Below are 16,968 nucleotides of genomic sequence, written 5' to 3' on the forward strand. Positions count from 1 at the left end.
TACCCCATAGGCAGGTGCTACACAGCTACATAGTTATTTAAAGATATTTCTCTTTTGCTGTGTTCATTTGCACAGTGGTGAAGTAAGAGGCGCTGTTCTGCTGATTCTTTTATCTCTTTTTGTTTTCTTTTGACTCTCCACAGGTGATTCAGGACTCTGCATCCTTTTAAAGAGAGACTGTCCTTTAATTAAGAAACATCTTAAATCAGATCTCCTGTGGGAAAGCTGTTCAGAGGCTATGGCTTCTGCAGCTGCTGGTTATCAGAGCTCGTTCACTGCTTGGCCAGAGAAAGCTGAAATACTGCTGGATCATTTGAGCCAATGATGTTTATTGCCCTTCTGATCTAATTCCCAGTGCTGTAATGGAAGATATTACAGAATACAGTTGGCTGGCTTGCTAATTCCTCTCTGCACTCACTCAGAGCTCTTTTGCCATTTCCAGTGTTAAATCTGTAGGTATTTAAATGATTATCAGTGAGGAGAGATGCCCTGGTGTTTATGGTAAATGGGCTCAAGCTAATCAGTGCAGAACAGATTTAGAAGGTGCCTTAGGATGCTTAATTTACTGCCTCAGTACCAGCCTAACAAAAAAAAAAAAAAAAGAAAAATAAAAAGAGCAAGGTAGCGAGAAAGAAAGGGAGCGAAGAAAAGGAAAGGGCACGCTGAACACAAAAGCTTCAGTGCCCAAGGCGGTTTGCAGCAGCCGGGAACATGGTGGACATGTGCAGCCAGGCGTGTTGCTACCCTTCTCTCTTCTCTCCGAGCCTGTTTTCTGCCGTGATGCTCTCAAAGGGCTCAGTGCAGCTGGCAGCATCCTGGTAGCTTGGGAGGATCAGGGCAGCTGAGCTTTCCCCATCTGTTAAGCCTCCTAAAATCCCACGTGATGAGGAGGGCAGCGTGAGGATCCATTCTGGAGGGCAAAGGGTGGCAGGCAGGGACGTGACAGTGGCAACAACGCTGTGCCTCCCCTCACATCTGGGGTGTACGGTGCTGCACATGGATGGAGAAAACCTTCCTGCCTTTGCAGCAAGCGATGTCTGCAATGCATGAGCCTGGCCCCACCTGAACACACAGCATTGGTCAGTGGGGATAAAAACATTTGTAGTACCAAGTCAAAGTCCATTTTTTTTTTTTTTGCATCCAGTGACCTTTACTATTTTCCTGGAAGACCAGGGCTCTGCAGCCAGAAGGATGGGTAGGAAAGTTTGGTGATTTTCCAGCTCCTTGCCCTCCCAAGGCAGCCCCTCTTACCTCTGGAGGGAGAGGATGTTGCCCACGTTCCGGTACAGCACAGTCCCCACCACGAAGACCGAGGAGTCGTCCGTCTCTGCAGGAAACCAAAAGAAAGGAAAGAGGATAACAGCACAGAGACAATTGGGATGTCAACTGTCATCATAGGACATCCAGGAGCAGGATTAGACCTCACATAGAGGGGGTCTCATTTGGGGAATAGCCAATGCCAGCATCACCATGGTGGGATGCAGTGCCTGCTGTCACCATGCAGGTCTCCACCGGTCCCAAGGAAGTGCTCAGCCCCCTTGGAGTGACCTGGTGCCTCCGGTGTCTGCCCTCATGCAAAGCTCACTCATACCAAATTACTAGCCTCACATTCTCCCATTCAGAAACCCCACTAATACCTCCGACAGCACCACAGCGGACAAATCTACAGGGCAGAAAGGTCTCTTGCATCCACCCAGAGGTGTTCGGACCTGTCTGCAACTATCAAGTCATCAGAGAGAAGAGCTGTGCTCAAGTTGACAAGGGCAGCCAAGAAGCAGGGATGTCCCACTGTGCCCAGTCTGACCCCACAACTCATGCACTGCCTTGGGAGGCTGTGGGGGCCATCGTCCCAGATGAGCCTCTGAATGGTCTGTGTGACCCCTGGGCACGTCATTTGACCTCCTCCTCCTCCTTTGTTTTGTGATGCCCAGCTGCAAAAAGCAGCAACTTTCCCGGAAAAAAGCACGCGTAACAGAGGCAGCTCTGTGGTGGATTTTCGGGGGGAGAAAAAGCAAGTGGTTGGGTGAAAAGCAGAGTTGAGGAGACCTGTGGAAGCACCCTGAAGTGGGACTTCTCTGATATCTTGTACTGAGGTTGAACTTACAGTGCGTCCGCTCCATCAGTGCAAGGCAGACACAACTTTGCATGTCTGTCTTCCTCTTTGTCAACACAGTCTATTGGCTTTTCCCATGAAGCCCTATGCAAAGAAGGATCCTGATGACTTCAAGGAGAGTTTTCCCTTTTTGTGCTCAGAGGATGCAATAAGGCATTTACAGAAGCACTCTGTGCTCCTATGAGACTGTGAGTAAGCAAAACCTTAAGTTGGTTTGGTTATCACAGCACCCTCCAAGAAAGGCAAAGAATCTTGGTTGTAATCAAGGTGGAAGCTTGTCTCGTTTGGTTTGGGACAGATCTTTAACAATGCAGTTTCCTGTCAGTCTTGGTGTACAAAAAATATATCCTTTGGCATGTTACCCAGCTGAAAAAGCAGTGCATTTTGGTCATGTAATGACTCAGTGATGTTCACTCACCAGCAGTATTCGTACACCCTGTAGCCCAAGAGTCACATAACCCAACTATTAATATGTAAATCAGTGCTGGCCCACTGAACTCAGCTGTGCAAAGTCAGCTCCCAGCAGTGAGGAGGGTCCAGCTTCGGTCTCACCAAGCTGCCTATCTCCATCACTTTGCTTGGGATAGTTGCACCTATTCCCTGTGGTCAAAGAAAAGTAAGGATCAAAACTAACGGAGGTACATGTCCACTGTTAATCACTGAGTAAACCCTCAAAAAGATACCACCAGCACAGGATACTGAACAAAGCAGAGTCAGTAGAGCTCTGGGTGGTACTCAGGAAGCCATGGAGAGGTGAAGACTGATGTCTTCTCCCAGGAAGACAATGCTGTCTTCAAGACACAACAAAGCACAAGAGGTGCTGGATGTCATCCTTCGTCTGCCAGTGGTTTTTTGTCCTTGGGGGGTCTCGACTGTTCTTGGCCTCTGTAGGTAGAAATAAATGCTGTGTTGTTTCTAACCCCAATAGGGAAGTCCATGACAAGAGGCCCTGGTAGAACAAGAAGAGGCCAAAGATTTTCTGACAGCAACAACTCATAGTCCCTGGCCTTTGTCCCAAGGAAGGACAGTGTAGCCTGATGCAGAAGTCAGCATCTTGCTTTCTCGAAGCCACTAGTTCTGCACACAGAACAAGAGCATCCACAAGTAAAACCTGCTGTCCCAGCAACAAGCCCAGCTTAAGGTCCTGCCTTTGAAAACCCAGGGCTCAATCCTGCCAAATGCTAAAGCTCTCTACCAGAAGCTGAAAAGCTTAAGGGTGTTGATTCCTGGGACTCTCATCCAGGTAAAGGCCAAATGCTGGAGCAAAGCACCCCTGAACCCTTCAGGTTTCCTTTCAGATCTGGCAGTGAGGCCAGCGTGGCTGATGCACCCAGCACTCCTGCCTCCACACTGAGGTCATATGCACGCCTTACTGTGGAGTCAATGACCTCAGTGATAAATGCCCATGCATTTAACTTCTGAGAGCAGAAAACATCACACAACTTCCATAAATCCACGATCTAGCAAAGCTTCTCCATGCAGCAGATCCAGACCCATCAATTGCTCAGCCTGATGTGCCGACCCCTGGTTGTGTATACTCACATGGTCCTATCAAGCCTGGATTTAGTCTTGGAGGACATCCACAACATTGTTTGCCTACATGGCTATGGCGATAGGTAGCAGAATCATAATGCCAACACATATGCCTTTTTTGTATTGGTTAACCATGGTACCCACAGTAACAACTACCATTCCCTACCCCTAATGGCAACCCAGAATATTTAGGAAGGCATGAGAGACTCATTTCAGCACCCAACATGCCCTGCAGAGGATTGAAGACTCAGCTCAGCACCCACAAAACCAGAGTGACCCAGCAGATGTATTTTTACTTTTTCCCAGGTTCAGAAGCCTTGGAAGAAGGAATCATCAATGTGTTGCCCTGACTTTTTGTGTTGACTCCTGCTCTTTTCTAAATATGTTGCCCTGGCATTTTGTGCTGACTCCTGCTCTTTTCTAAATATGCTTCTTATTTGGGAAAAAGATACATATCCACATCCACACGAAAAACCTGCCACTGAACCTTTGAAGGAGTTTAGATTTGACTCTTGGTCAGGCCAAATCTGAAGGCCTTATTTACACCCAGAAACTATTTTGATGTCCAAGGTTTTGTGAGCAAATCCAGCTCAGCTGGAAGGATAATTTGAAGACCAACCAAATGGAAGCAAACTTTCATAGAAATGAAGAAAATATTTTCTTCTGGGCTGCCCTGGTTGTGCGCCTACCTGTCAGCCCTGAAGACAGGATGCTTTTGGAGACAGTGACCTTGTCCTCTGAATTCTTGGCCCAGTCCACCATGCCCCTCCAGCCTTTCATGGGGAAGGTGATGTCAGTTGCTGCATTAGCGGGCAGTTTGTGAATGCCGAGGACTAGAGGGAAGCAAGAAAGAAAACCAGTAAGCAAAACCAGCTTAAATGAATTCAAAAGTGTTAAAAAACACATTGGAGGCAATAATGGGAAATCGGATAGCAGAACAAGTGAGGCTGGATCCTGGTAGCTGTGGGACTGATGACCTAAAGAGGATCTACGAAAAAGCTGGAGAGGGACTTTTTACAAGGGCATATGGTGATAGAATAAGGGGTGATGGCTTTAAACTGAAAGAGGGGTGATTTAGACTAGTTATAAGGAAGAAATTCTTCACTATTAGGATGTTTTGGAGCTGGAACAGGCTGCCCAGAGGCATTGTGGATGCCCCATCCCTTGAAGTGTTCAAGGCCAGGTTGGATTGGGCTTTGGGCAGCCTGGTGTAGTGGACTAGTGGACGCCCCCTTTGGCAGTGGAGCTGGAACTAGATGATCTCTAAGGTCCCTTCCAACACAAACCATTTGATGATTCCATGATTTTTTCTTCAGGTAATGTTCATGCACGAAGAAAGATGAAACTAATTATTAAGGCTTATTCTTCTGTTCATTGAAAAGGACCTGCTTGCACTATAACTGTCTGAAGAGAGGTTGGTCTACTCCAACATCCTGACTGCAGGAATGGTCCATAGCAGCTGCTTAGAGAAGAAGTGTGAGAAAGAACAGAGCAAGACATCTCTTGGTCTGTCCTCTCAGCTTCCAACAATCAGCAGGACTTCCTCAGCTAGTGGCTGTATCCAGACCATTAACTTTAACAGCAACCAATGGACCTCTCCTTTGTGCATTTTCCTAATCCCATCATGAACCCATCTGTACTTTTTGGCTTCTGAAACATCCTCTGGCAAGAGGTTCCATGCTGTGATTGTGCATACAGCATAAATCAAATACCGCCTGCTGTTTGTTTGCTGCCTGATCTCTTCACTGGCTGCTGTGAAGCTCTTGTGTTAAAAAAAAATAAAAGGAAGCAACCAATTCTGCCCAATTCATCATCTGTTCTCCGTTCATGGTTCTATAGATATCTCTCAGATCTCTCCATGGACATCTCTTCTCCATGCTGAAGACCTAAATTATTTGGAGAAAAGCCACCCTTTATTTATGATCATCCATGTCTTTCCCCAAACCTCTTAATGTTCCACCACCTGCTGCCTTTCCCCCTTTTCCCTCCCCACAGCCCAGGCTACACATATTGCATAGTAATTACAGCTTGCTGGGATCTCTACCCAACATGGGGAGTGCAAATCAGCTCACCCAGATTGTCCGTCACTTGGTAGGAATCCCGGAAATCTTTCATGCGAAAGCCGATGACATCAATGAAATCCTCCACAAGCCTGAACAACTCCCTGGCATTTGGCCCTATCTGCAGAGAGATAAAATACGTGATAGCACAAATACTAATGAGTGCAGCATGAGTTTTTTTGAGGGCAAAGCTTTCTACCCTCACATGTATACTGGAAGCATATGCTGGATATAATGGAGTATTATGGATCTGTGAAGAATGAGGACTGAGAAATCCTAAAAGGAATCCTATAAAAATAAATGGTCCAGGAATAATAGGGCATTCAGACAGATAAAACTTAAGGTGGAGGGCAATATCTCAAAGCAAAGGGAAATATCTGGAACTCTCTGGAGCAGAAGATAACGTGTCCGTCCCCTTTCCTTCACTGGGATTACCCTCATTACCAACAACTCCATCTGGACCAGGTAAGAGACACCTGATGTTCATTATTGTCCTGCTCCTGCAGTTAATGTAAGAAAAGAAATGCTAGAACAGACTCTTAGCAGCCACAATTTAATGTACAGGGTGTTTCAAAAAGGTGGACCCACTTTCTTTCGAAGTCCATTGGCTAAAGTATTTGGGCCAACCTAGCCATCAACAAGTCAAAGGCATTTTCATTTGCACATCCAGAGACATCATGCCAGAGAAAGAAGTTGTGTTCACGTTGTCGTATTGAAGCTTTGTCCTTTGTCAAACTCCGAGAGCCTTTCCCAAGGCTTGGACTTCACTGACACTTAGGTATTGTGATACTCTGCCTGAGAAACATAATTTGGGCTGCACTGTAAGAGAGCCCACAAAACTTCATCTCTACGTAGTTAATTTTGCTATCATTCCACTGAAAGCAGTCACACTGAAGGACCACTATGGTCTAATGTCAAATCTCAGACACCAAATCACATAAACCCATCCAGAAAAGTATCACAGTCTGGTTTTGTGCTTTCCTGTTTTGCTGGCAGGATCTCACTCTCCAAATAACTGCTTTGCTTCTTCTTGGGACCAGTGTGTCTTTGAGTTTCTTTGTCTCTTTTTTCTTTCCTGGTGTTTCTCCAGTGACAAAAATATTTACAATAATTCTTCTTCATCTGTATTTTGCCAGGCTAACACAAGGCTGTTAAACAATAACTAGTTTTCCAGTGACAGATTTCATAAAAGATAATCCACCTGAAATGAGTTGTGCTGACTACCTGTCTTTTCCTCAAAGCGCGTTTGCCTACAGGGGCTTAGCAAATACCACGAGAGTCTGAAGAAAAGCAGTTCAGCTCCTTACGTCTCTTCTTTTCCTTTAACAACACTTTGAGAGTGTTTTCAGTTCCTCAGGAAAATCCAGACCTCTTGGGGTGGCTGAGCAGAGCTGACGGGACCGCTAGGGACAAGTAGGACAGCGGGATGGGATGGAGGCAGAAGAAAAGTGAGGGTATGACCAAAGGAGCACAGGAGTGGCCATGAATATCTCTCGGTCTATCTGAAGGAAGCTTGATAAGACTAAAAACTGCATCAGGATCAAATAAAAAAATCCAGCCAAAACAAAATGTGTGCACATCTGCTCGAGGCGAACCTGCCTTAGCACATGGGTTGGACTAGATGGTCTCCAGTGGTCCCTTCCAACCCCAACCATTCTGTGACAGGAAGAGAAGTGAGTGAGGAAGGTATTTTTAACAGCCTACTTTTACATTCTATTACAATTGGAAATCACAAGGTCAAATTAACTGCAGGCTATGCTGAACATTGTCTTTCAGGCTTTTATCATACAACGGCCAACATTATCTCCACAAAAAGAAAAAAAAACAAAAACAAAACCATGATAGCCCTTCTCTCAATACTTTCTTGGGTTGTTTTGGCTTTGGTTTTATTTTATTTTCCTTGAATAACATCTCTGCCTGAGGGGTCACAGTACACTGGGATGTGAGACTGCAATGAACTTGGATTTACTTTTAATGAGCAAATAGGGAGCCAAAGACCTTGTTTTAAAGGAACTGGTTAATCTTGTGAGATGTGGGGCGTGAGTTTGGTCCAGCAGCTTTGAGGGAGAAGGACAGAGACTGCTGGAACCTCTGTTGTCATCCAGTTCATGGAGATTTCTGTGTTCCAAAGTCATGGTGTTGATCTGTTATCTCAGTCCCCACTAAAAATACATACCGGGCAAACATTGACCCTGTGATGGTTGCACTCCTGGTATAGGTTATGGTGATGCTGGCAGCAGGCAGGGCTGTGTCTATTTATAGGTGCAAAAAGCAGATTGCACAGGGAAAGATGGTGAGAACAAATTGTCACAGAGAGAAAGATGCAGCTGTTTTTAAAGGGGATCAACAGGGTTTCCCTGTTGTCATGACAACTTGACATTCTCCTCTACTCTGAGCTGAAATACCTACATACACATGCATGCTTGAAACTGAGTTTTTAGTCACAGACTCACAGGATCAGAGAATTGTGGAGTTTGGAAGGGACCTTGGAGGTCATTTGATCCAACCTGTTTGCTCAAGCAGGGCCATCTACAGCTGGTTGCTTGTCTGTGTCCAGATGGTCCCTTACTTCACCTGGAACCAGACTATGTCATTCTCTTCCAAATGAAGTGGGAAACCATGAGATTCCAGGGGAAAAAAAAAAAAAAAAAAAAGGACAGGTTTGTGAGGCTGCTCGGCTTCTGGCAGAGTTCCTGTTGCATGAAGGAACTGTATTCAGGTCCATGTCTCATGTTCTGGACTGCCAATAATTGTGCCAGCACCTGGTATTAAGAGGTTTGTTGTTGTTGTTGTTGTTTGTTGTTATTGTTTGTTTGGTTGTTTTCCCCAGAGGAATTCCCTGTTTGAGCATAAATGGACTCTGGGGCTGTTTTTTGTGTTAGGTGATTTCTCTTGATTGTTTGGTATTTCCAGACCTTTGCAAGGAATTTTGTAGCAGCAGTAGGTGGTTAAAAAGGAGCTGTCATGTTCTGATACAAACCTCTGGGTACCTTCCACAGGACTAATCTCTCACAGAGGCTGAGTTATGTTCCTTGTCTGGGTTATTTTCCAAGGTGAGGTGGAGGTGAGCTTGTGTTTCTTTTCTAAGATAGAGTAATAAGGAATGAACATAGAAGCAACTGATGTTAACATGAACTCATCCCATAGAGCTGCTTGTCTGAGGCAGAATTACTTCACTCTGATGCGATCCCCAAAAGTTGTAGTAAGATGACAGCATCAAACAACCCAAGGCTCACCAAAGGGATGGGAAAGGGGCAAGGAATAGGTCTCACACAAGCCCAAACAGAGAGTTCAACTGGGGCAGAAGAAACAAAGGATGAATAAAACACGGATAGAAAAACAAACAATACCTTGCCCTGATACACAAGGATTTAGTCATGGAGTTATTCAGCAGGATCCCCAACCTTGAGAGGAGAGAAACAACTGGACCCTTGGTCAGTTCATGCTGAGCTGAATCGGAGGCTCAACTCTAAACCAAGCCTGACATCTGAGATCTATCCAAAATTTGGTATTCACTACAAAAAAACTCACTGTTCTTCATGCAGAGTCTGGCTTAATACTGAGATCCTGTGGCTCATTGGGTTACTCCATAAACATAGCACTAAGCTCACCCGCATGACCAGTTGCATGGATCAGCTGATTGTCAGTCAACTCCGAAGCTGACCACAGCTGACCATGTCTGGATTGTCCGTCTCTTTCATTAAAAGGATTTATCCAAGGAGAACAACGCTGGTGGATGGAAGTATTTTGTGGTCTGTGGTTGAAACAAGTACATGTTTTACACAATACGTCATGAAAAGGAAGAGCTAGGAGGTCATGCAGGTGCTTGGAAATTCTCCTTGTCATGGATTAAGCCTATTCTGAAAACCTATCTTGTTTCAGGTAAGGTGCTGAAGGTTCATACCAGCTGAGCTTCCTCCCATTTGTCCCGGTTTTCCTCTGATAAAAGATTGCTGATGATCTGGACAAAGTTCTGGAGAAGAAAGACAAAAGAGGAAAAAACAGATAGTTAGCCAAATGTAGCCCTTGCTAAGAAGGATACAGTGATAAGCAAGGAACATGTGAGAATCAACCATGCTCCAAGAAGGTTCTCATGGTCCCATTCCCAAAAGGTCCCACAAGCCTCTGCCCCCAAGAATGTTAACAGCAAAACAAGTTACAGTAAGACCTTTTTCCCAAGGCCTTCGCTTAGACTACTCCGTTTTCTGAGGTATTGGATTGGGAACATGTCTTATATCCACTACCGAAGGTCTTTAAGAACAGATTAGGTAGATGTCTGTCAGAAACTGTTTACAAACAGATGAACTTCCCTTCTGTAAATCCCTTCCTATCTTATTTTCTACTATTTCTGTTATTTACAGCATAATGAAGCTTTATGATCACCTTTTCTCTGTGACTAGGCAAGAGAAGCAGTAATGGATCAAGAGAGTGCTATGCCTGGTAGTATCATTGCAGCACACTATGAGAAGGAAGGAGATATTTCAAGACCATCGATTTTTTTCTCTAGTTTTACCACCCATTGCAGATCCTGTAGGATCAGATTAATGTTTCAAGTCATGTGCTGATGACCTATCCCAAGTGTATATCTTGTAGCCACTCTGCATGCAACCGCTGAAAGTAAAACCCTGGGATGAGAAGTCATCAAGATATTTACCCACGTCAACATCCAGATACCTGATACCAGAGGATCGTCCAACCTCTAGTCATTAGAGTTCCATCCCTTCCAAATAATATTCTCATATCAATTAGACTCCACAGTAATGTGCTATCAGGTTGAAATAGTTCAGAGTGACTTTGGTTTTCAAGTTCTTACTTTATAAGACAGGGAGAACCACTTTGAAAGGAGAGTTTGTTAACATACAAAGACATTCCACTTGGGTAGAAGATACTCCTGTTTTTCATCAGCATCGTAGAAGCTACAAAGGAGACAATCAAACCTTGAGCCCCGTGCATGCACACACACCTGTAACCTAGCCTTGGTCTCCAGGATATGCATCTCAGCTCACCTGCACGTCCCCAGAAGTTGGACTATGATAAGCCCTACGGAAGATCTCTGTCATGTTCCTGAGTACATCGATGGTGGACAGCAAGTCCCCACTGTAGCTGGTTCCATCCTGAGAGATTTCCACAAGGTTTTGGAGCACTTCTGACAGCCCATCTCCCATCAACCCACGCTGAGCTTTGGAAAGATGTTCCCTTGTCTGAGAAACAGAAAGAAACATGACAAACACTTTAGTGACAGTCAAAGTCAAGTTAATGAGCTCAGTGAAGGAATTGCTGGGGGGAGTTTTCTGACCTTCCTTGTAATTCAGAGTGCAGATTAGACGAATGTGACAATCTTTGCTGGCCTGAGAGCTTGTGATATTTTTAAAATGGTAGGAGAGCAGAAGTGGAATTTTCTGTATGCTCACAAAGAAAAGGTTGTGTACAGGCTCAGAAAAGATTATTCTACTACACAGATGTTATTCTGTTCCTAACCCAAGGCCAGCTAACAGAAGATTTTGGTCCCAAAACCTTGTTTTCTTATAACCAATTTGGAACTACTTTAGGAAAGACTGTATCTCATCCTGAACAGGAGAGGGCCATTCTCATAAAGGCAATGCCTTTTTAAAGCAAGTCACAGGAGGTCAGCAGGAATTCACCATAAAGATGATTTTAAGACTAATGAAAAATAAGTGGCTTATTTAAAAGTGATACAATCACAGAGATTCTTACAGATAATGTGACAACAAAGACCTGGTAGGACCTGGATTCTGCCAGCCTAGATATTAAAATACGAAGTGAGGAGCCAAGTGCTCATGCATCACAAGTTAAGAGGACAAAACCAGAAAGAGAAAAGTCAAGCAGAGCTGGTATCTCCCTTTCATGTGGAAATGCTGCTTTCCTAATTTTTTTAAATACGGCAGTGTAAGAAGCATTTGGGGAGATCCAAAACCTTGTGAGCTGAGAAGCTGATCTGCCTTACCATCATCTGTATGTTCCTGTAATCAATAGAAACACACTTGATGTATGTTGGAGGGTCCCAATAAGCTATCCCTTCTTCATCTAAAATGCATCTTCGAAGGATCAGCCCTGGAAGAGGAAAGAAATGAATATGGGAGTAGAGACAGCAGGATGAACAGCCAAGCACCTTCATGGAGGCCACCCAGACCTGGTCAATGCACCCATATAGTCACACCTACCAGCAAAATGGCAGCGGGGAAATCTGCAGATACCTGAACAACACTTGTGAGCATGTAGGAGAGATTATTTTAATTTTCTTTTCCTGCATTTTCATATGGAGAGGCAGGACAGCAAAAGGAATGAAAACAATACCTAAGAGATAGAACACAGCTAGTCACAGTGAAAGAAGGTTTTGTCTGTCTTGGAGGGCAGCTTTCTTCCTGGCTCAGAAAGTCACACGAGCCTCCCCAGGTGGCACGGTCTGGTACTTGCAGCTAAACCAGCCGCAGTGGCTTGTGCTGCCTACACAGTCTCAAGAAGAATAAATATCCAACAGCACCATCTTTGAATCAGATGAAAAATTCTGAAAGCTGCTTGCAGTCCTCCCCCAGGCCTCTCCTTAGCTTCAGCTTACAGTGAGTTTTGTGGTAGTAATCACACTCTTTTGTGATGCAGAGGAACAGACATATCAGCAAGAGGAAGGGGAGATGGATCACCTTGCTCAAGCAATTATGCTGCCATTTGGGGAGTCTCCAAGGAGCAGACTTTGCTGTGTCTACAATCCCATTGTTACTGCTAAGTGATTCAGTGACCTTGCTATAAACACAGTCCTCCTTCTAGACTAGCATTTGGGATGACACTGACTGTCCCAGGCTGTGTGAGTCAAAGACAGCTGTGGGGTTTGTCTCTATCTGACAACCTCACTCAAACAAAATAAAACCTCTATATTAATTACAGACACTGTTGCCTCCATTTCTGTTCCTGCCTGAGAGTGAGGAACATGCAGTTCAGGACAAGCTCCACCACCAGCATGTCTCCTGAGCCTTCTCTGCACTATCTTCCATTCCTTGGGGGACATATGGTCACAGCCAACAACAGATAACACCTGGATGCTCAGATCTTATTACTTTACACCATCATGGTCAGACCAGCAACTGGAGTACTTGAAAATAGGTTTAGAGAGAGATGTTATGGTTTCTAAGAAGGAGAGGAAGCATCTAAGTGTGAGTGAACAACACAATTCAGATTTCCAACTTTCAGATAGCAGCTTCTTTTATGGACAGTGGAGAGAAATGTAATGCTCAAATATATAGGACTCTAACATATCTCTACCTGCTTTTGCAGAGCTATTTGTAGATACTGGGTGGAACATACCATAGTAATCCTTAATTACAAAGTTGTCCTAGGACTAGGTAGTAGGTGGATGGGACATGACCTCATATTCTCCAGTATGAACCAAGAAGTTCTTGTTAAACCATGAAGGAGCATGGAAACCCAGGGAGAACCAAGATAGCTTTGAGTGAAGGGAGGGAAGTCCATTTGCTTGTCCTGTCCTCCCACAACCAGGTTCTCCTCATCTAGGAAGCAAAGGATGAAGGGTGCTCTGAGGGTGGGCCAACTCCCTGACCAAAGCATGCAATCGTTCTTACCAGTGGCATTGCGAGGACAGCGGACAGCTGCAGCATCCCCAGCAGGTGTCTCTTTCCAAACTATAGAACCAAGAGTTTCCTCATCACAAATTTCATGAGGCTCTGCAAGGAAGGAAAAACTGCATTGGTAAAGTCTTCTACTCAGGAGGGATGTGTAAAAGACAGTGGAAAGAGGAAACATGGGAGTGTGGTCTGGAAGGAATATCAGTGTGGTATGAGCCAGGAGGATTGGAGATGAACTCTGCAACTGTTTGGCCCATGGCTCCAGACAAAGCCACTTAACCTCTCCAGAATTTTCTCTGGAGATCTGAGCACCAACATGAAGGATTTGCATCAGCAGCTAATTTCCAAACATTGCTACAGAGCCCGGAAGACTTCATAAACATGTTTTGAGACATCATAGAAAAAATTCTTCAAAAGGTTTTCAGATGCTTCTGTCAATGGGTGGAGCTCAGTTGGCCCCAGAGTCAATGAGACATGGGCAAAAACATGCACCACAGAAAGCTTTGTGCCAAGAAACTCATTATGGGCAGCATGTAAAAAGGGGCAGCCATGAGGATGATGTTAAAGCTATTTATCACTCTTGAGGGTGAGGAAGAGAAAAAACTTGATTTAATGGTTTTCAATCACAGCTTTTATTTATCAAGCATTAAAAACTACCAATAAAAAGGAAGTGGAGTGCATGTCTGCAACTGGTCAAGACAGGCAGCTACAAAGTCAAAGTCAGTCAACCATGGAACCTGGCAGCTGCCATGCAGGAAAATGCTGCCCATACCAGGGTCCAGTGGTGTCAGTAGAGACATGCTAAGGTTGTAGGGAAGATGTGCATCTGCCATGAAAAAAGACCGAGAACTTGAGTTTTGATGTTGCTTTCAAGAGAGCTGCAGGATGGCGATGGCCCTGAAGGCTTCCTCTACAAGGGATAGTTCAATGGACATGCTTGCATAGACCGTTTCAGCACCTTCACCATGCTGCAAATGCTTCGCAATGGACATATACCTCTGCTGCTCTGGAGCTACCCAGAGCACCAACCTGGTTATGGGAAAGGCTCAAACCTAAGATTATGGGCATGGCAAGTCCTGCTTCTTTGAAGCACTCATACAATACACAAGAAGCTGACTACACATCATTGCTCCTGGAGTTACATTCCAATACTCCGTGGCTCCAGCTTCAGCTGCAGTTCAAAGATAGATTCCTCCTCAGTAGACACTGGTAATGAACAACTTATGCTCTCTGCTTGGAAACAGATGTTCCTCCCCTTGTTTTAAAATTCCCTTTTGAGTAATCGCTATTGTAATGAAATCCCAGAGGGCAAGCAGGACCCCTGCTGTGCTCTGCACATATGCAGAAAAAGTCCCTGTGCCAAAAGCTTATGACTTCGTAGGTAAGGCAGAACATAGGTGGGAAAGAGGCAGTTTCATTTTCAATCTGTTGACATGAAGCTATAAGACAGCAAAATTAAGACACACAGTTGTGATTGTGGTAGAGCAGGGAGACGAATGTAAAACTCCTGCCTCCTGGACTGGCACTTTGGCCACAATCACAGATTCTCCACATCAAACTGTGGTTCGAAAGAGGGTTTGGGGTGTGGAGTGGGAAGGGTCTTGCACCCTTGGCTACAAAACAACAGAACACATCAAAAAGTAGAGGGAGCATGTTCACATTTGACCTCCCCGTTCTCCTCCTCTGACCCGTCAAACCTTCCCGGTCTCATCACCCCTGCAGTCTCCCTGGGGACCGCTGAGGGATGCTGTGGATCAGAGATGCTCGTTAGAAATACACTGATTGTCTGGTGTTGTCTTGCCAGTAAGTGCAGAAGCAATTCCTAGGCCAGGAGAGACTCATTCCATCCTTTTTATTTCTTTACTTTTTTTTTTTTTTCATTTTTTTTTTTTTCCCTTTTTGATATTGCTTCATAACAAAATCCTTTTTACCAGAGTAACCTATTAGCACTGGAAGATTTTAATAACTAACCCAATTAAGTTCAATTCTTCTGTTCATATCAAATCATGTTGGCATTTGATACTTTCTCGAGAACAAATTGAGCGGGTTTATTTTTAGCTTCTGATGACTCCCCGCCTTTTTTCCTTCCCCTGCAAATTAACAACTGCAACGAGACCCTTCTGATTTTGAACCCTAGCGGGGCTCAATCCCTGAGACATGCCTTTTCCTTTTGAGCACTGTGCAGGCATCAACCCCTGCAGAAACAGAATAAAAGACTGGGCTTGTTCTGCCAGGGACCCAGCTGGCACACACTGAAGCTGAACTAAATCTGCATCACTCTGTAGACACCACCAGACAACCCGGTGCTAAGATTTTCTATGGTGAGAGCTTTGTGGTTCAGTTAGAGGAGACTCTCACACACCACTGCTAATTGAGAGGCACAGCTTGTAAAGAGAGGTGATGTCTTTTATTAAAGCATAGCTGGAAAGAATGAATATGTTCTCTCAAGCACACAACCTCTTGCTCTGTTATCTTTCAGCTAAATGGGCTGAAACTTCCATGCTGAAGTGCTTTGGCTTTCATCTTTGTCTTCAGGACTTTGTAAGGGAGTCTGACGGTCAGCTGTCCTCATTGTGGCAGATCCATCCCCAAAAACATCGGGACCGAAACAAATACTGCTGTGCCGAGCTCCAGCTTGTCATTCAGGGAGATGCTCCTTTTTGCTAGGACCACCAGGGTGCTGCTGTGAGAATCTCTCCTGTCTCTCACTGTGATATTCTGACAATTAATTACCTTTTTGGTCAAAAATCAGGGCCCGTTACAATCGAGGCAGTCTGACTGCCAACATCACACAGGCCATTGATTCCCCACCGGCTATTTTATCAGACGCTTCAACTGAGACTGAGAAAGAAAATAAAAGTGGTGCACAAGCCTTTTTTTTTGGCCTCTTTATGCTGTGTGAGAGACAGAAACAGATATTGCCATTTGCAAGTATCTGTTCCTGCTTATTTTTTCATGTTAAACCCCAGTTTTTCCCCTGTCCTAGAGCTCATTCACCCTCCATTCAGGCTCTTACACTCTTTTTCTCAAATGGATACTACTCCCACAACTGTAGCTGGAAGATAGTGAGATTGGGAAAGACTCTGACAGATGTAGAAATATCTGTCCTTTTTAAAAATTAAATGGCGTGCAGGTCTCCCAGGGGCTAGGCAAACTACTGTGGTATCTTCAATATTCAACTATTCCATGGATTCGAGACTCTGATATCAATTTTTGCTTTCGGTGTGCCTTTTCCTCTTATGACTCTATGGTGATGAAAACATGAAAAACATTAAAGTTAGCCTGGTGGGACTTACCAAACACTCACTGAAATTAGTATGGTTACACTGGTTTGGGCAGGAAATAAATCAAGCCATTGGCTTATCTTGTGCCTGAGTCATAGGCAGGGTTCAGCTAGATCACAACTCCTTGTTGAATTCATCTCTCTGACACAGGACAGTCTTTCTCCCCCATGCAAAGGAAAGTGTGAGGGGTCTGGGGTACATACCAGGACACTTTCTGTCGTTGCACTGCTTATACTCTTCCTTAGGACCCTGGCAAGTCTCTCCACCGAAGAAGGGTCCGTAGCACATGCGGTCACGTCTCTGAGTCCCACCTCCACACGTGGTGGTGCAGCTGCCCCACACTCCCCAGGCCTGCCACTTCCCATCCACTGGAGACAAAAAAA

General features: G+C 44.7%; 1 protein-coding gene across 7 annotated transcripts in view; it reads right to left on the reverse strand.

Annotated features, from left to right (window-relative positions):
- Window positions 1–16,968, reverse strand: part of ADGRB1 (adhesion G protein-coupled receptor B1) — a 292,674-nt gene that overhangs the window by 126,709 nt on the left and 148,997 nt on the right. For all 7 annotated transcript variants that reach the window (XM_065831582.2, XM_065831583.2, XM_065831586.2 and 4 more), the window contains 8 exons: window positions 16,789–16,953; window positions 13,299–13,400; window positions 11,672–11,778; window positions 10,713–10,907; window positions 9,611–9,679; window positions 5,719–5,827; window positions 4,336–4,479; window positions 1,252–1,327 (listed from right to left, as the gene is read on the reverse strand). In XM_065831582.2, coding sequence (XP_065687654.1) covers window positions 1,252–1,327; window positions 4,336–4,479; window positions 5,719–5,827; window positions 9,611–9,679; window positions 10,713–10,907; window positions 11,672–11,778; window positions 13,299–13,400; window positions 16,789–16,953 — 967 coding nt within the window. The remainder of the gene's footprint in view (window positions 1–1,251; window positions 1,328–4,335; window positions 4,480–5,718; window positions 5,828–9,610; window positions 9,680–10,712; window positions 10,908–11,671; window positions 11,779–13,298; window positions 13,401–16,788; window positions 16,954–16,968) is intronic.

This window comes from Patagioenas fasciata, chromosome 2 (assembly GCF_037038585.1).
Source record: "Patagioenas fasciata isolate bPatFas1 chromosome 2, bPatFas1.hap1, whole genome shotgun sequence".
NCBI classification, from domain to species: domain Eukaryota; kingdom Metazoa; phylum Chordata; class Aves; order Columbiformes; family Columbidae; genus Patagioenas; species Patagioenas fasciata.